This window comes from Pteropus medius, unplaced genomic scaffold, assembly GCF_902729225.1.
Source record: "Pteropus medius unplaced genomic scaffold, Ma_sr-lr_union100, whole genome shotgun sequence".
Lineage (NCBI taxonomy): Eukaryota > Metazoa > Chordata > Mammalia > Chiroptera > Pteropodidae > Pteropus > Pteropus medius.
In genome coordinates this window covers 4,807,848-4,827,268 of record NW_024351731.1, presented here as the reverse complement: position 1 = coordinate 4,827,268, position 19,421 = coordinate 4,807,848, and the positions used below count along the sequence as shown (strand labels likewise).

At 53.2% G+C, this 19,421-nt stretch overlaps 1 protein-coding gene across 1 annotated transcript in view; it reads left to right on the top strand.

Moving 5' to 3' along the window:
• COL22A1 (collagen type XXII alpha 1 chain) overlaps positions 1-19,421 on the top strand; it is a 186,233-nt gene that overhangs the window by 65,415 nt on the left and 101,397 nt on the right. Inside the window, exons 15-21 of the mRNA XM_039846211.1 lie at positions 319-363; positions 4,765-4,818; positions 5,340-5,384; positions 8,101-8,145; positions 8,410-8,439; positions 8,711-8,764; positions 12,548-12,601. Of these exons, the coding sequence (XP_039702145.1) occupies positions 319-363; positions 4,765-4,818; positions 5,340-5,384; positions 8,101-8,145; positions 8,410-8,439; positions 8,711-8,764; positions 12,548-12,601 (327 nt within the window). The remainder of the gene's footprint in view (positions 1-318; positions 364-4,764; positions 4,819-5,339; positions 5,385-8,100; positions 8,146-8,409; positions 8,440-8,710; positions 8,765-12,547; positions 12,602-19,421) is intronic.

Sequence of the window (19,421 nt, the reverse complement as noted above, 5' to 3'; positions counted from 1 at the left end):
ATGGAGGTGCAGGCTCTGGGTAGCAGTGGACACCAGCTTGGAAGGCACATCCCTCCCTTGGCTGGAGAAGTTAAGGGACCAGGGTGTGTTCCAGTCTATAACCAGGTGGCCCTGGGTAATCTAGGCCCAGAGGCCAGGCCCCAGAGCTCATCTGTCACCTTGCCAGGGGTCTAGCTTCGCAATCCGGTTCCCAGGGAGGAAAGAGGCTGCTGGGCGCAGTGAGCCTGCCTGGGGTGGGGAGGCCTGTCCGTGGCTTCAGACTTCGGGGACAGAGAAGCTGGGCTGCGACATGGTTACTAACCTGCCCCTCTCCCCCAGGGCCTCCAAGGAGAACGAGGGGACAGGGGAGCCCGAGGAGAAAAGGTATTTGCCATCGGCTTCAGTCATTATTGCAGCTTTCTATAGGAAAGAGGAAGAGGGTGCCTGGGACCGTGCTATGTGCGTGCGTGCGTGTGTGTGTGTGTGTGTGTGCGCGCGCACACGCATGGCTGTGTGCCTGTGTATCTGCTCCACCAGCTGAGGTCCAGGAGAGGATGCCGGGCCCGTGCCCCTGCCGGCCTCCGTCTCCCAGGCAGCAGCATCGTGGTGTGGGGCCACCCTGATGCGGGCTCCTGCGGCCAGCCTGCCTGCGTCCGATTCCGGGGTGGGCTCTGCAAGCAGAGCGGCCTTTGGAGAGCGGTTTAACCTCTGGGTCTCAGATTTCCTCAGTGTCAGGAGAGAGAGCCGTGTCTGTCACATATGGCTGCTACGGGGATTAGATAAGTCAATGTTTGTGAAACCCTTAGGACAGAGCCAGGCAGCAAGTGCCATGTGTTCAGAGAGTGAGAACAGAGAGGAGGGTCAGAGGCGGGGACAGAGTGATGGAGAGATGGAGACAGATGGAGAGAGAGAGGGAGATGGAAGACAGCGAGGTGGAGGGAGAGGCAGGGCCTGGGCTCCGCTAGCTCGGCTTTGGCTGCTCCCTGACTCTGGCGCTAACTTTCTGGGTGACTGAGCACAGCTGGTCCCTTCTCTGCACCTCCACTTTCCCATCTGTCAAACGAGGAGCCTGGACTGCATGATCCTCCAGGCTCCTCTCCAGTTTTCTTTCTGATGGGTCCTTAAAACAGTTTATTTTCTCACAAACCTCTCTGATTTCTAACATCAGCAAGAAGGAAGTTTCCATCTCCCCTCGAGACAGACCCATCCAGCTGCCTGGCCTCGCCCGGCATGGAGCTGGAGCTGGGCCGGAGACAGCCGCCACCCATCCGTCACTGAGGCCACTGCCCGACACTCGCATGACAGGGCGTTCTCTGTAAGGCGGGCGGCAGCCCTTGCTCTGGGCATTTTCCAGAAGGTGCCTTTGCAGGCACAGCAAGGCGTGGAGGCTCTAGGCACTAGGACTTCCTCGTGATGGGGGCAGCGAGGCCCGAATGGGCTGTCCAGGGACTCCTGAACTTGGGACTGTGGGCCCGTTGTAAGGTAGATCAAGTTAGTCACAGAGAATAGTCCCCTCACTAAGGAGGCAAAGGTGGACGCATGGCCCTGCTCTGTCTGGAGAACCATGCTCCTGGGACAGCTCTGGGTGGATGTGACAGTCACGCATTCCCCAGGGGTCTCGCCCTGGTTTGGGAATAGGGCAGCCCAGGGCACAGCAGCCCTTGTAACACAGCAGGAGCGCCGGCTTTGGAACTAGAAGAATGAGATTCTCACCGTGGCCCTGCCTGTTCTCGCTCTGGGACCTTATACCGGCTCCCTGCCTCTCGGACCCTGCGTCCTTGTGTAGCATTTAGATGTAATATGAGCCGTCTCAGGAAGTGGCTCTGAGGGTCCATTCGCTGTGAAAGCGAATAGAGGACGGGGCACCTGGTAGGCACTCCCTAACCGTGAACATCGGAGAGACCGGGACCCATCCGTCCCACCCGCACCGGCCCCCAACCCTGCTTTCTGATGAGCCGCCAGTGAGGCCGGCGCCCTCAGTCCTCGTGGCTCTAGGAGGGTGGCAGAGTTGCCCACCAGGTCCGGGGGCGTGAGTGCTGGCTGGACACCGTCTGTGTGCCGGCGCACGGAGGCACAGTCATGCCTTCATCTGGTAAACCCTTCGGAGCCAGCGCCAGTGGAGGAAACAGTCCACGCGCCTCTCCGTGACACAAGCATGCCAACACCCAGAGTTCTGGATTGTCACCAACCGCAGCCCAGAGGACGGCTCGGCGTTTCTGCTGTGAGTGGGGCGCACGCTCCCTCTGCTGTCAGAGACTCAGAACCGCAGCCAGTGGACTTGGCTGGGGGGATTGGGACCGGTGCTCCGGGGCTTCCTCCTCAGGGGCTTCCTCCTCCGGGCTGTGTGACCCAGGGCGAGGCACTAATCTCTGAGACTCGATGTCCTTAGCTGAAACCTGGGCCATCTGTCACAGGATTGGTGTGAATTTTAAATGAGACAGTGCCTGTCTCTGCACCAGGTGCCAGAGGATGCTCCAGACAAGGACCAGTGTCCTTTAATTTGCACCTGCAGGCGGCCCTCTAAGGGAAGGGACGCGGGAGTCGGAAGAGACCCTCGTTCCTGTAATGCAGCTGCCTTTTCTTTTCTTTTCGTCCTTCGTTATTTCGACCCAGAGAGGAATCCGAATCCCACAGAGGTCTAGACTCTCCTGGCCATGACGGAGCCGGGATCAGGACTCGGGCGTCCTGCTCCTAGCTCACCGCTCGCGTGTCTCGTCGCTCTGTCCCCCAGCTCACACCCCGGCCCTCTCCGTGGCATTCCTCTCTTGCTGGCCCCTTTCAGCTGATTTATTTTTCTCTCCTTTCCCTCGTCCCGCATCATCACTCTCGTTTTGTTTAACTAGCTTTTGATGTGTACCCTGCACGTGCCAGGCTTTGTCCCAGGGAGTCCTCGTGTGTTAGCTCGCTTAGTCCTCCCAGCAGCTCCGTAAGGTAAATGTCATCCCCGCCCATAGGCGGGAAACTGAGCCATAGAGGTGCTGAGTGTTTGGTCCAGGGTCACACAGCTCGAGAGTGGAGGGAGCAGGGTTTGAGTCTGCGCTGGGAGGCTGACCACTGCTTCCTGCCCCTGTCCACCCCTGAGAGCTCCGCTGCCACCCAGTCTGTGCCAGAAACCAGGCCGGTGGCCAGCTGTCCAGTCTCTGTCCTCCGTCGTGGTTGCGTGGTCAGTGCAGCGGTCACAAAACCCAGCAAAACTGAGCAGCAAGCCTTCAGGCGGGACACGCGCCGTCTAGTTTGACCTCTGACTCAGTTATTCCCTGTGGCTTCCACCCCACCCGGTGTCCCAGCTGGGCGTCCGAAGGCATTTCCGTTAGACTCTCTGCTGTACAGACTGTCGTCTTTTGCCTTCTGCCTGTGCTGTCCCTCGGCCTCTCTCGCTCCCTCATCCACCCTCCTGCTCATTTGCTCCCTCTCGTCACCCTGCTAATGAAAAGCCGCACCCGTCAGCACTCCAGCTGCATCCCCCTGGCCCTGCTCACCATGTGCTGCCCAGCGAGGCAGATCGCTGACGCCACATCCCGCCAGGCCCTCCCTGTGCGCCCGGCGGCTGTGCTGAGTTGCAGCTGGGAAGAACCTTTGCTCGGTCTCCACTGCTTTTGCTTTTGAAGTGCAAGCGCGAGGAAGTAGGGCACGAGGCAGAGCCCCCCACTTCCAGGTCAGACTCGCGAAATGACGAGCTGCGAACCCGCTCGATTCGTTCCCCTTTGCTGAGCCCTGTGGGAGTGCCGCATCCCGGGTGACGTCCAGGAGGCTGGCCTGCTGCAAGGAGAAGAGCTCTGGACGAGAAGTCAGGAGGCCTTGACTTCAGTCCTGGCTCCATCACGGAATCGGGTGGCAGAGCGAGAGCGCGGCAGCTGTCCTCCGTTCCCCCCGAGGCTCGTGTAACGAGGACACTTTTTGCAAAAGCGTTCTATGCAGTAGTGCTGGACGACAAATGTACGCCATTGTTCGAGGGTGCGTAGATCATTGCGGGAGGACAGAGCGTGTATGTGAGTCAGTTTGCATAGGTGTAAGATGGAGGGAACTACGAACCAAGCTGCAGGATGGAGAGAGTGCTGGAACATCCCCCAAGTTCAAAGCCCTGGAGGTGGGGAGAGGGGGGCCTGGGGCAGCTGTCGGTGGTAACTGGGGCTGTGCACTTAGGCAGCTGACTTGGCAGCTCCTCCCCGATTTCTGCTTGAACGGCCAGTGGAAGCGTCAGTTCTTACCCCGAGACCGAGACCAAGGACCTTCCTCAGGTAGCCAGCGATCCCCGAAGGCGTGGGAGCATCCACACCCAGAACACCTGCCGAAGCCTCCCAGCTGTCGGGAAATGCCACCTTAGTCTGCGGCCACCAGAGGTGGGCTGCAGTGCATGGAATCGACATCCACAGGCAGGTGGCCCAAGCCTGGCATAGCAAAAACGAGCAGAAAACCAGGAATCCTCCATCGTTCAAAGACAGACAACATCCTAACACACCAACTTAAAAAAATACCAGGCAGAAATAACACTCAATAAAGTCATAGAGAAATAGAAGCAAAATTCAAAATACACTTAAACTGTAGGTTGGGATTGTGTGTGCATGTGCGCCTGCGTGTGCGCCTGCGTGTGTGTGCGTGTGTGTGCGCGTGGGTGCGTGTGCGTGCATGTGCGTGCACAACTGTCCTATACCCAAAGGTGCCTGGTGGAGAGTGGGGCTGAGCATGGTCAGACACCGAGGGCCTTTGCCTGCCTTTGCCTTTTTATGACATCGACCACGGGCTTGTCCATCTGTTACTTATTTCTTCATTTCCTTCTCTTGCCAGGGGGAGCGAGGCCTGGATGGATTCCCTGGGAAGCGCGGGGAGACTGGAGAGCAGGTAGGCGGAGTCCATGCAGGAGAGCTGATTATTGTCGGAGGAGGCGGACATCTGGGGCCTGGCACAAAGCTCTAACGGGCCTGGGGGCCTCCACTTCGTCCTGCTCAGCTGGAGGCTCCAGCCTCAGTTTACGGTCTCACGTGGGCTCTTCCGGCACCAGCGGGGAGGGGTCCCAGGGAACACAGCCCGCTCTGTCCGTTCTAACTTGGTGATAGGACATGTGACCATGAGAGTCAAGGCCATGGTCAGTGCGCACAGGTTCAAAGTGATGTCTTCGTTGCACTTGCGGCCACGAGTAAAAGACTGCCCCCAACCCACATGCCCCTCAGTGAGGACCAGGGTGGAGAGATCCTGGGGATGACATGGAGCTCCCAACGTGGCTTCCCTAACACACGCCGTTAAGTGGAAATAAAGGACAGAGCGGGATGGCGTGGGAAAATGCGTCGATGGTTTGTGTAGACGTCGTTATCTTTGGAAGGATAAGCAGGAAACTGACAACTTGCTTTCTTGGTTTGCTCCAGGGGACACCTGGCCCTCCCGGCCCGGCAGGACTGCAGGGAGAGAAGGTGAGCCCGGCCCTTAGGTGGAAGGTGGCCCCGGACTCTGGGCAGGCAGGTGCGCGAGCTGCCCACCTGAACAAATCAGGACCCCCAGGGGCCGGAGTGGGCGGGGGCAGTTCTGGGAACCAAGTGTGCACAGAGGTGGTGAGTTGGGCAGCAGGTTCACAGCTAACACGTGATTTCTGGTATTTGCACTTTTCTCTACTTTCAGGAATAAAAATCCATCTAATAAACAAAACTCTATTGTATTATATCCAGCCATATTAAAATATTGCGATATGTAAATTGCTTTTCGGACTCAGGCAGGCTGGGAGTGAGCGCCAAACAACCTTTCAGACTTTTTTCCTTTTTCTCCTTTTCTCTTCTCTCCTCTGCAACATTAAAAAAATTGCTTTTTACCAGAATAATAGTTCTGAAAATGTACTACATCTTTCGTGAACAAAATAGTGTTTCTTGTCATACTCGTCCTCTATTTTAGAAGCGACGAGGCTTAACTCAGTCCACGTGCTGCTTAGAATCTCTGCATCTCAGCTGAATAAACTGCGGGTCATAATTCTTGGCAAATCGCGAGGTCTATAAAAGTGAGCGGGCATCCAGTAATCTTCGTAAGCGTTCAGGCAGCGGGCACGTAGCAGGTGTGACATGTCCCGGATGGCGGAGAGAAGGGACACGAGGTGCCGCCTGCATGCGAGGATGAGAGAAGGGCTGTCTCCCAGATTCTTGGTCAGTAGCCGGGAGTAGCCGGGAGAGGCCAGCGAGAGCAGGAGGAGTCCAGCTGAGTCAAGGTGGCTGTGGCCCGAGGCACGTCACATCTGCTCAGCGTCACACTGCAGAGCCCAGGCGAAGGTCACAGGCCAACGCAGACCAGCTCCCAGCGTGTTCCAAAAATAAAGGAAGAGGCAAAGGCTGTTCTGACTCCTTAGAAACAGACAAGGCATATGGTACAGATAAATAAACAGGACCACGGGCTGAAAACCCCTCTGCCGAGGGCTGGCGGTGGAGATGTCCACGTCTTCCACGCTCTCAGGCTGCAGTTCTGGCTGAGTTAATTGTTCTCTCTCTAAGTATTTTTAGGGTTGAGATTTACATTGTTACATGATCCTGGCGTCAGGATTCTAATATGTTCTAGCAGTTCCCCGATGGAATGCTAAATCTTAAAATAAGTAGTTTATTTCATGTTGCTAAGAGGGAAGGATCATTGAGGTTCGGATCTGGTGATGACTCTTTCCTGCTACTGCCTGTGAGCACGTGCGTGCCTCTGTGTGTGTGTGTGTGTGGCTTGTGAGAGAGAGAGAGAGAGAAGAGAAGAGAGAGATTATAAATTCTAGACTTCCATCTATTTGTAGATTTTTGGGGGCTCCTACTGTTTGGGAAAGAGTTGAGTTATGGCTTATGATGAATGCAGCAGAAGCAGGGAGACAAGAGCAAGGGTCATGGTATTACTTGGAGTGCTCATTGGAGTGGTCAAGAACCAGTGATCTCAGGCGACGGGATGCCTGTCAGCTCATTCTGTCATTCTGGGAGAACACCGTTGAGGCATCTCAGCTGTTGCACCATTTGAGAATGTCATTGGAACCGTGGAGCTGATCCCTTTAAACACCCTCACTTTACAGACGTGAGAACAGGGGCCTCGAAAAGTGGGCTGTCTCTGTCAGTTAAAGTGCATTAACAAGTATCATCGACTGAGATTTTAGAAAAACGCCTGATGCTATGTAAAGAAAGGTGGTTTTTCCGAGTCTTGGGCAGCGGTGGGGACAGTGAGTTTTGACTGTCGTTTAGTTCGGTGTCAGAGAAAACACCCTGTCCACGTACTAGAACCTCAGGTGAAGTAAAGGACAACAGACATTGCCTGGGTCACCCATTCTCACTCCTTATCCTTGGCGTCTAGTAGACGCTTTTGTGTTTATTCAGTGATCCGCTCATTCTTTGCCAGGTAGTCAGTACTGGTCTGTGAATGCCTCCCATGCTTCTCAAGCTGGCCCCAGGGAAAATGAGAACTTATGTCCTCAAGCCGTATGTGGGGACACTGGCTACGGGTAATATCCTTGTTTTAGCTCTAGGTCAATGGAATACTAGCAGTGAAGATCTTTCTGTTGCCCCCGTTGGCAAACATGCCCTGTGTAGAACCAAGATGTCGCTCACAGCCTGAGAGATTTGGCATAGCCAGTCGCCCTTGCCCAGGTGACCTGGAGGTGGTGGAGAGGGGGACGCAAACAAGGCTCGTCTATCGCGTCTTGTCGAAAATGGATGGGTCCACCACAGAGTTTGTGTTCATTGCTTGTTTGATGCACGTTTATTGGACGCTGACCCTGTGGACTTGGTGGAAGGGCCACACCGCCACACGGTGTCCTCGCCATTCTTGGTGCCTCTGGCACAGTGCCCGGTACAGCCAGGCGCACGCTGAAGAGTGGACCAAGGGCCGCTCTCGAGCACAGAAATGGTCGTGACAGCCCCACAAGATCTAGGCTCTGGACTGGATGTGCTCAGAGGGCAGGACCAGTCTCCTCCCGTCTTGATGGCGAGATGAGAACTAGACACAAAATTCAAGACTGTCGCAAGAAGGGAGTAAGGCCAGGCATGATGCCAGCACTTGTGGCTGAGCGCAGAAAAGGAGGTGGTCCTGTGGGCTGGTGTGAAGAAGCGAGAGCCTTCGAGGGTGGGGAACGGTGGAAGAATGTGGCGAAACGCACACTCTGTTGAAATGCTTGTCATCTCTACGCAGGGTGACGTGGGGCCTGCAGGACCACCTGGGGTACCGGGCTCCGTGGTAAGTGGCACAGTTCCAGCAGTTGGAACCAGAGACTCACAGGCTGATACAGTCGGGGAGTTAAAAGAGTTCTTGTCTCTAAGAATAAGGCAGAACCTTCTGACAAAACAAGTTGGATACAAAGCTTTCAACAATGAAAATGGGAAAAATCAGAGAAAAGTCAGAAGTTGCAGGCATGCCATGTGAATGCCCTTAATGGAGCTGAGAGAGGTTGATTATTGAGAAAATGCGACCATCTTTGCTGACACGTGGTTTGTCCCGCAGGTGCAGAGGGAGGGCCTGAAGGGCGAGCAGGTGAGAGGGACGCGGGCCTCCCCGCTGCGGGGTGGGAAGTGGTAGCAGAGTTGAAGACCATGGCCATGGCTCGAAGCTGCTTGTCGAGCTCAGATGGAGCCTTTCAGAGATGGGCCAAGGAGTGCAGATGCCCACTTGTACCTCTGGGCCCTGTTGGGAGCTTGGGCAGTGAACGCTGAGTCAGCAAAGGGCCATGGGAGGCGGCCCCGGTGGCGTCCCGGTTACATGGAAGGGGAGTCGTGGCTAACGCATGTTTGGCTTGTGTTACCAGGGAGCTCCGGGACCACGAGGTCACCAGGGCCCACCTGGGCCTCCGGGAGCTCCGGTAAGTCCCCCCGCCCCAGCCCGTCTGCTCTGAGTACCTCTAGGTCTGGGAGATAATAGTCCTTCCTGTCACTGAGCACTGCGTTATTTCAGAAGCTCGTCCCATCACCCTGGCGATAGGCCGTGATGTCAGTACATCTTGCACAGGAGGAAACTGAGCTTTGGAGAGTGAAATTACCGGCCATAAGCCATGAAGTTCAACTCCAAGTGTGGAACTGGAGTTGGAGCCCCGGCAGCCTGCCTTCAGACCCCGCTGTCCCAGACAGACCGGGATTAGGGTTTCTGGTGCCCAGCCTGGTTCAGTTTCCTTTCAGATGAAATGGAATCAGAATATTAGACACTTCGCTGCCAGCTGAATCACATCCAGTGCTCATCGGCTTTCCCCACGTTTCTGATTGATACGACTTTGCAGGGGCTTGGAACTCTCCAGCCTTTGGTTTCTGCCTCTATTCAGAATTAATGATGTGTGAATAACCATTTGGGAGGAGGCCATTCAGAGAGACTCTGTGATCACTTTGTGATGTGACTTCAGATGTTAAGGATAATTAATAAGAACACAGTAAGTGCCATGGGTCGATGATTTCACTGTGCTCTTCCTGGCAACATGGTGCTGCCTCTTTCAAGTTATGGTGTCGTAGTGAAGGAAGTCATACAATTCTTATTTCGAAGCGTCCCTAAGTCAGATTTATATGATGCCATCAAGACCCACTCCTCATTAGGATAAGTGTGAATGGTTTCGCTGGGGTAAAACTGGAGGAAACTTAGAAGATGTTTCATTCCGGTATAATCAGAGCAATGTCATATCAAAGAGTTTGGGTTAGAAAAGCTACCTTCTGTCTCTGTAACCTTAGATGTCTTGCTTAACCTCCTGAGGCTCAGTTTCCAGAGTTTTCCACCATTGTTCTAACTTGTTAGATTTAAGGTAATAATGCAGTAATAGAGTATACTCTCAATTTTAGCATGGATGCATGGATGCATGTACGCATCCATGCATGTACGCATCCATGCGTGTATGCTTATATAGTTGATTATAATTGGCCAATACTGAATTTCTCTGGTATATTTTATATGCAGATATATGCACGTTAAGTCTACAGGGGTGACCGTGTCATTTTCTTCGTTTACCAACGAAGATATTGGTGCAGAGGTATCAAGTGGCCTGCACAGAGTCACGTAGCTAGTAAGAAGCAACGCTGAGCTTTGAGCCCAGATCTGGCCAGCCTCTGCTCCTTCCAGGCCTGAGCGTGCAGTACAGCGATACCCGCCCTGGGATGTGCTTCATGGCTCCCACTAAGGAATAAGAAGCGGTAACGCTTAGCCCAGCTTAATCATGAGGCAGCCTTCCCGACCTCTCACCCTGAGACCTGGGATGAAATGATGGGTAGTCCTCCTCATAAATGCAGATTGTGTTATGATAAATGGGGGAGGGGGAGAAAGAAGAAGACTGGAACTTTTTGGCCACCTAAGTTTTATATAAAGTGAAATATCGAGGCTGGCGACGATGCAGGAACAAAACCATGGACTGACGACCACGGTTTAACGAAGGAGATGTGGAAAAATAATTAATCTTCAGATGGTTAGTGAAGATTCTCTGTACGTGGCATGCCCACAGCTTATAGCGGAGGGCAGCGAGAAGGTCCCCAACCCACAGGACATTCAAACACCAGAATGCCGCCACCCAACTGCCTGGTGGAGCTGTCCAGGGTTCTGAAGCGGTCCTTCAGGCTGGATGCTCTTGCTCGAATGGGATTTGGTGCGATACCTGCTGCTGCTGAAACTCCCTTGGAAGTATTTAAGCCCCACAGCCTACCCGAACCCCTGTCAGAGGGCGACGGGCGGTGATGAGAGGCCAGGGCTTCCAGATCCGTAAGGCCAGGGCCAGTACCTCTGTCGTCTCTAGACCAAAGAGTATATCACGTGGCGGGAGCTTGCTGCTTGCTGCTTACAGGGGAGTGGCCCCACGGTAGGTATTCAGAGGGACGTCAGAGTGGGACCCGGCTGCAGTGTGATCTCATAAGGAGCAATCTGGCCGTGAAGGGCACCTGGAATTAGGAGCCTGATGTCTGGTTCAACACCCCAGTTCTCCCGCCCAGTAGCCTTGTGTCTTTGATAACATTTCTTAATCTCTCTGATCCTCTTTTGCTCCCCTGCTTATTTGAGAACCATCATCACCATCACCATTGTCACCATCATCATCATCACCACCGCCACCACCACCACTGTCATTATCATCTTCATTGTCACTGTCATCACCATCGTCACCGTCATTGTCACCGTCATGAATTCCTACATAAACGTGCTGTGAGGCTTCAATGAGCTGATGGATGAAGCAGTACTCTGTGAATCCTTATTAACCCAGCACCAATATCAACTGCCATATCTGTCTTATTTGAATCCCTAGCAGCACCTAGCCCAGGGCCTTCCACAGAACAGTTTCTCCCTAAATATTCACTGGGTTGAATCAAATTGTGAAGCCAGCTTCAGTGACTTCTGTCGAGAGTGGAAAATTTTGAGCTTGTGTTCAGCAATCCCAGCGGAAGGGAAGTGTCTCCCATTCTCTAACTGGAAACAGTGTGCAGCCTTCCACATCTGCACGACGGGGCTGTCTGGGAGGCATGCCTCTCCCATCCTTTCCCCAACATGAGCAGGCTTGGGTAGTTTTATCGAGGTCTGGTTGAGCGTAATAAAGAAGGACCAGTTGGCCAGAGCAAGTGCAAGGCGTTTCTTGAGGCTTAAAGAAAACTCATTTCTGTGAGGAGCTCCCTTACTATGTGCCCTGAGCCCAACCTAGTGACCCTTGCGAGGAAAGGAGATTTAAACCTTTAGTGCAGATTATCTACTTGTGTGTCCATCTACGTGATGTTATTAAGAGGAAAGATCTTGGATCCAAATAGAGTCGCTTATTAGTTATGCAAAATTTGGCAATAGCAGCTCTTTGTACGATGATAATTTTTATTGAAATTAGGACACTGGAGTGCAGAGAGGGAGCTTCTAGCCAAAATTCACCTGGAAAATTGATGATAGAATCACAGCCAGAGCTGAGGCTTTCATTTGCCCACTCGCTTCAGGTGTCAGCATCTGGGTGTCAGGGCGCTGTCAGGAGGTCTGGGTGCTGTGGCAGGGCTTTCGTATCCATTCTTCATGCGGTCCTCACAGGCACTCAGTGGGTAGGTATAACGTGTTATCCTCACTTCGGAGATGAGCCAGCTGAAGTTCAAGGACGCCAAAGGACTTTTCTGAGGTCTTGCAGCAGATACAGGGTTGGGGGTTTAGGGGCAAGATTTGAATTAGGTCAGTATGACCTCTTCCTGTGCCAGTCAATGTTCATTGCTTAATTGAAACTGATCGTTTTTAGATAATTTTATTTTTTTGTCCACACTGTCATATTTTGCATGTTGCTGTTGACCGGGAGTCAGATAACTCCGGCCGGTTTTGCTGAAACAGCAAGATAATGGGGGAAAGAGCACTGGGCTTAGACCTAAGACGCTTGGGTCCCGGACGCTGCTTTTGTGCACACTTTATCCAAAGCGTGAATGCAAGGCGTCGGTCCTTCTCGTAGTCTTTAAAGTGTGAACGACGTTGCCTACGTCTTGGTTGTTAAACACACTTGATGCGATCAGATGGGTGCACGTGGTTTAAAGTTTTAGAGATTTGTGACCTTCCAGTTTCCCCGCTGGGGCGGGCGGGATTTTTCTATCCAGCAGAGTGAGAGGACAAAGTGTAGCCTGCGGTGTTGAACCCTGTGCTTACCGTTGTCTGTTCTTCCTTCCTCCTCCTCCTCAAGGGTCCGATGGGTCCAGAGGGCGAGGGCGGACCTCCCGGCTTGCAAGGTCTCCGGGTAAGTGAACTGTCTTCCCTGCTGCACGCCCCCCTCACCCACACCAGCCCTGTTTCAGCAGCCCAGACAGAGGAGCCGATGCCAGCCTCGTGAGGTTAGATTTGGTTCATCAAACATGGCCGAGGACCTCCCGCGTCTGCAGCCTCGAGCTGGGGACGTGGGGACAAGTCCGTTGTCTGCCGTGAGCCATGTACACAGAACTCACTCCCCCTGGCAGAAGGGAGCCCAGTGCTGAGGGGACACAGACACTCAGCACCTGACCCAACCTGGTGGCAGTGGGGGCTTCTTGAAGGCGGTGATGTTTGAGCTGAATCTTAAGGAAAGAATAAGAAAAGAACAGTGGTGAGAGGACGGAGACCTGTCAGACGCAGGTAGCTCCTTCGGCCTAAACAGCTGCGGTCACAGAGCATCAGGACGTCTCACGCACTCCATTCAGCTTCATGTGACTTACCACCCGCCTCCGTATCCAGAGCGTGTGTACCTTGTGGGTTTTAGTTCACCAGGAAGCACAGCTGTTGATACAGAACCATGTGTTGTGAGGGGTGTTACGGCTTAAGGTCATGTGGTTCAAGGGTCATGTGATAGAGGCGTGTAGAGGCACACCTGGGTTAGGTGCCCGCCTCATTGTCCCACAGCAGACTGAGACTGACCCTTGGCTCTGTGTCCCCAGTTCTCAGCTGGGCGCCTAGCACAGAGCAGAGACTCAGCTTCACCTTCGCTGACCTCTAGCCTTTCTGCCTGTAGCACCTTTTGCTAGTTCACGTAGAGGACTGCTTAGGGCACAGCCGAGTGACCGTGGGTTAGGCAGCCTTTGGAGGTAGTGAGCTCACTGCCCCTGCGGGCTTTGGTTCAGAGGCCAGGTGACTACAGACAGACGAATGGAAGTGGGGGTCCTGGCATCTGACAGGCTGCCCCGGTCCTTTTTGTGGCCTCTCTTAGCCTGGAGGTTCTGTAGCTCAGTGACGTGGGTGGTGTCATGGATTTGCTGTGGATTTACGCTGCCTGCGGATTGGACCCACCCTCTGAGCACGCTTTTATCCTCGGTTCTGATATCGGGCGACCTGCTTTTATTACTCAGCCATACTCCAGCCTGTCCTTACCCGCCAGTGGACCTCCTTCCTTGGTTTTCAAACCCCCCTGCATCCTGTAACCATCTTGAACCCTCCAGATTGTAGAAGGAACTGATTGGGAAGGCTAGCTGAGACGAGGGAGCTGTCATGGAGGAGGGTTGGGGGGAGAGTAGGAAGTCCTATCTCCCTGTCGGCGAGAGGGGTCACGGCAGGTCGCCTTCTCCAGCGCGAGGATCCTGGCTTGGAGCCAGGTGCACCTGGGTGGGGAGCTGAGTCCACCTGTCAGCAGCCGTGTGACCCTTCCAGTCACCTGGCCTTTCTCTGAGCTGTCGACTTTGTCACGGTGGGAAGGCATCTCCACCAGCTGAGCTGCCGTGGGGGAAAGTACCCAGGGTGGGGCTTGGCCCTCGGTGGGCAGCAAGATGTGGCAGCCGTCACGGCTGTCATTCTCCCAACAAGCTCATGCACGGTCTTGAGTGACAACGGCAGTCTTTATGCGTCGTGTAATTGATGTGTAGGTGACCGGGTTTCATCTTGCCTTGAACTGGGGCTCGACTGGGTCCAGCCTGGACACTGGCCTCAGGGATCGGGCAGATGCACCGAGGCTGCAGCTGGAGAAGTAAAGCCAGCAGCCCCAGAGAAGCAGCCGGGAGGAAGGCAGGTGAGGATGGGGAACGGGGGCCCTTCATGGAGCCGTCGACTCCTTGGGAAGCACCCACCACCCCCTTTCCGCAGACGGAGGCGGGCTCTGATGGAACACAGCCACCAGGGGCCTCTGGGGGACGCACCCCGAGGACCGCATGTCTCTGAAGCCTGGCTTCTCTTTCCTCCTCCTTTTCTTCCACGTGCCAGTCTGTCAAAGCTCGTGCTCTCTCATGGTGCGCAGGCGCGTGGCTAGATGCTTGGGGATCTCTGACGAGATGACGGCTCAGCCTCCAGGAGCTCACAGCCGGGGCGCTCGAGACAGAGGGCAGACAACCCAGACACCTCAGTGGGGCTGGTGAAGACGGGGTGCTCCGAGGGGACAGGGTTCTCTGCTTGACGGGAGACACGGAGAGGGAGTCGGGGCTGGGAACAGGGAAGGTGGCATTTGGGGTGGCCTTGTAGGAGTGAGCAGATTTCAGCAGGAATTGATGGGAGCGCTGAAGAGTCATTCTGACGCAAGAAGTGCCCCCTGGAGAGGACACCCTGCCTCCACGCGCCAGCGTTTATGTAGGTTCCGGGCCGTCCAGCCTGGAAGCGCGTCCGCACAGAGGGCTGTGGACGCGGTTTCTGGTTTCGGCTCCGCCAACATCATGTCTTTTTGTTCCTTTTCTGTTTCTCTTTTCCTCTCATCTTGGCCATTTTCCTTCTCCCCCTTTTTTCCTGTCCTTGTCCCTCCTCTTCTCTTTCCTTCCAGCCACAAATTCTTCCCTTCAACAACTATGTCTTCAGCGTCCTCGGGGTGCTGAGCATCGTCTAGGCCAGTGGGATCTTCAGTGAGAATAGTAAAGCTCTCGGATGTTTACATTCTGTCAGGCAGGAAAAGCAGCCGCATAACTTAGCCTTCGAATAGGCGATGCAGGATGACCCCCCTGAGAAAGTCCTGCTTGAGCAAGCTCTCAGGAGGCGAGGGCCTTGCCCAAACTGGCGGCTTGGGGGGCGTCTAACAGGCAGAGGAGACAGCGCCAGCTGAGGTCCTGGGCAGATGCACGCTGGACGTGTTTGAGCACAGAGGCCTTGTGGCTGGAGCCAGCGAGCGGCCAACAGGAGATGAAGTCAGAGCAACTGGAAATTTGTTTTAATATAAAAAAATTAAACATAAATATAAGGAGAAAGAATAGTGAAATGAACCCCCATACACCCCAGGTTTGTCTCATCACGTATCAAGTCATTGGCCAGTTGGTTTAATTTATACCAGCGCCCACCTCCACATACCCCTGGGTTAGTTTGAAGCAGTCCCAAACATTATCACATAATCGTGTCTCTAAATATTTCAATATTTCTTTCTGAAAAATAAGGAAATGTAAAAGAAACTATTAACACCATCATCCCACCTAAATCTGCGAAAAAGTTTCACCCTGCATTCATCTTGTGTTCACATTTTCCCTGACTGTCTCATACGTTTCTGGGTGCCGTTTGCTTACTGCAGGATTTTGGGCACAGAAGCAGCCTGGCCTGGCTCACATTCTAGATGCATCCATCTGGTCACTGTGCTGAGGATACACTGCAGGGGCAGGAGACTGATTAGGCAGTGACCACAGGGACAGAAAGAGGTAGGGCGGTGGCCCAGAGCAGGCGCAGGGGCTGGGGAGCACCTCTCTCGGGCCAGATGGTATGGCAGACAGTAAGGACACTGAGAAAAAGCCAGAGCTCGTGCCCACTACAGACCCAGTGTCCAGCAGGGGACAGCGAGCTGAGGGTCAACAGGCTGATGGTGAGAGTATTAATCGAGGTGCACCGGAGCACGGAGGGGGGTCCGCTCTTGTCCTGTTTACTCTAGCGAATGGAGGACAATGACCAAGCGTGTCTGCAGGAACCTCTGGCCCTCCAGGTGTCGCTGAGGCTTCCCTGCCTCGGCCGTGCTCCGTCCCACGGATGCTGCTAGCGGAGTGGCTGTGGCTGTGCCTGTGCAAACAGCAGAGACAGATTTGGTGTTGGCGTGGGCTGGAAGCAGCTTCCTGTTCAGTCAGCCTCTGGCTGAGTCAGGGAAAACAAGACAGAATGACTTATTCAAAAAATTACATCTCTCCTTTCCTCGTGGTGACCTGTCATTTCCTCCTCATCATTTTCAATTGAAACATCACTCTGAAGTACTCTTTAAAGTCACTGCACACACACAGGCTGTACCAAGAGAAGAGGCGAGGCAATGACAAGCCCCAGGGACCTGGGCATTGAGAGTTGAGGCTAAAATACTGGGTGGGGAAAGGGACCTGGGCCCTTTATTTTAGAGCTTTGCGACAGGCAGACTGTGTAATCCCCAGCAAGGTAAATACATTCATTTGGAAAGCTGGTACTTTTCCACAGCCAGGCAGTGAAAGGGGAAGGACGGGAGCTAGGCACCCTCTGCGCCCTCCGCCGAGCTTTGGGGGCCGCTTTGGGGGCCGAGCGGCCCCCTGCTGGAGGACGGCAGGGCGGGGTGGCCTGTGGGCTCCCTGCCTGAGGCGTGGTAGGGCAGGTGCTGGGTGTAGCTTGCTGAGGATCTCATTTCCTCCTGCTGCCTGAGCTTGAGTTTGATGGGCAGAGGTTGATGAGAGAGCAGTGTCACTTAGCTAAAGTGGGAGGTGCTACAGTGTCATCCGAACCCAGAATGTTCCAAAGAACCAACCTCTGCTTGAGGCCACTGAGGCACTTGGACACTCAGAAGCTTCCAGGAGGTCGATTTTTCCAAAAACATTTGGTCATGTCCTCATCATCCAAAGTAGATGGCCTGTCACTCTGACACCAGCCCGTTTTAATTTTCTGCAGGGGACTTACCTGATGGTCTCCTTGTCTGAGAGTTTGTTTTGTTTTCTCCACTAGAATCTACGTCTGTGAGAACATTCTTTGCTTTCGTACTAGCAGAGTGCCTCACACTTGTCAAACGTATATGTTTTATACATGCATAAAACATATACATAAACACGTGAGCATATAAAGCATGCATAACTGCATAATGGCATTAATGAGCATCTGACACAGTTAGGGTGTGAGAGCGAATGATTCATATATGGGGCAGCGGACGGGACCCAGGCTTGGGCATCTGGTCACCTGACCTCTGACCTCTGACCTCTGACCGGGAACGTCTGATTTTAAAGAAGGGAACGTGTCATTGTTTTTCCTTTGCCTCGACCTTGCTCTAAGATATGCAGCCTACATATCTTCTTTCCTCTTCTGGACAAAAAAGAGTGAAAAATATTTTTTTAAGAGAATTCTATGTTGTCAGGCATTTATTTTTTTTAATTTCTTAATTTTTCAATTGCAGTTGACATTCGGTATTAGATTAATTTCAGGTGTACAGCATGGTGGTTAGACATTTATGGAATTTATGAAATCTTCCCCCAATTAGTCGATTGCCCACCTGGCGCCATACGTAGTTCCTACTATGTCATCGATGCCGTTACCTGTGCTACACGTTACATCCCTGTGCATGTTGTCAGCCATTTAAACTTAATACAAAATCTAGAGTTCCGAACTATACCATCGTCAGTGTGGAAGGGGTCTCTCGAGTTTGGCAGTGAGAAATTTAATGCCCGGAAAGGCTAAATGACCTCCCTGCTCCAGGCCACTCAGGCCTCTGCCACTGCTCTTTCCACAAGCCTTCCCACAGGTGACAATCTCTTTGGTTCCTTTGATCATTTCTTACCATCTTCTGATTTCTCTGTCTCGTCAGTTGAGAACTGGAGAAGTGTCCCTATTGAATACGGCGCTCCCCTTCTTCCTAAAAATAGGGTGACCCCCAAATGTCTCAGGGGTAACTGATTGTGTCTGTTGCTTTAATATTTGTAGAACAGCATCTGTCTGTACAGGTACAGAACTGACACACAGTCGAATGGTCAGTGCTGAGCTGGCTCTTAGCTGGGAGATGCTTCTCACGGAATGCTCACCGGGATCCTACGGGGGGGTGGCGGTTTTAAGCCCCTTCTACAAATGAGGAAACCAAGACTTAACGGGATAAATCAAATTACCCGGCGTCGCACAGATTATGAATGGTGGGGCAAGGATTAGCCCCGAGGTCTGCCTGGCTCCAAACCCGTCACTGTCCTTGCTTTAGCATGGGTGTGTGTGTGTGTGTGTGTGTGTGTGTGTGTGTGTGTGTGCTGGGCGTGTGTCCACATACACACAAGAATTCTAAGCTGGACTTGAGCAGCCCTTGTGACGGGTGCCTTGGAGGAATGTAGGACCCCTTCATAAGTGACAGTGCGGTTCTGTAGGATGCACTGGGCATCCGAGGCTTTCATCTCCAGCTGCTGCCCTTGAGCTGCAGGTGTCTTGTTGCCGAAAGGTTTCAGGCCCCTCAGGTGCAACGTCTCGTGGATTCAAGGAGAGGCGCATGGGTGGTCTTTCATCAGTGGCAGCCTGGGTTGCGTTTGTTTTATTTATTTTACAACTTTTAGAGCTTTTTTCCTTGCCTTTCCCTGCTCCAGCAGATGGTAGCAGCATCATTTGGATCACAGGCTACTGTTTGATTCATTCCGTGGCGTGGAGCCAGGGTTTATATGAGGACAGCACCTGGTTTCGGCTCTAACCAGTAGAAAATAATCATGTTTGACATTTGGAGGCATGGAGAACAGGAACTGAGCAAAAGACCATACGGCACATATTAGAATCACTTGCACAAGCAATCCTTTTATCTGTTAATGGCCCCTCACGTGGCCGTGTGAACTCATCCTTGCTGGGGGGGGATGCTGCTGTGAATTTACAGGCTTTCCTCTTCTGCACGGGCGGGCAGGCAGTGTTGGAAATATCTGTCCCACTCAGCATCCTGGCACTCAGAATGGCTTGAATTATCTGCCCTCATGATAAATTACAAACACTTACCCAGATATTATGTTGGGTAGCAATTTAAAAGAGAAGAAAAGAAATATGACAGGGTTATTGTTAGTAAAATCATTCTTTATTACTTTAAAACTTGCCCTGGCCAGCACTTTTCAAATCCTCTCAGCCAACCATGGGTCCAAAATGCAGAGGTTACATAACCACTGCTACACCCAGTACTGCTAGAGCTGCCACCTTCACCACTGTCACCACCACCAATATCACCACCATCACCACCATCTCTGTCACCGCCA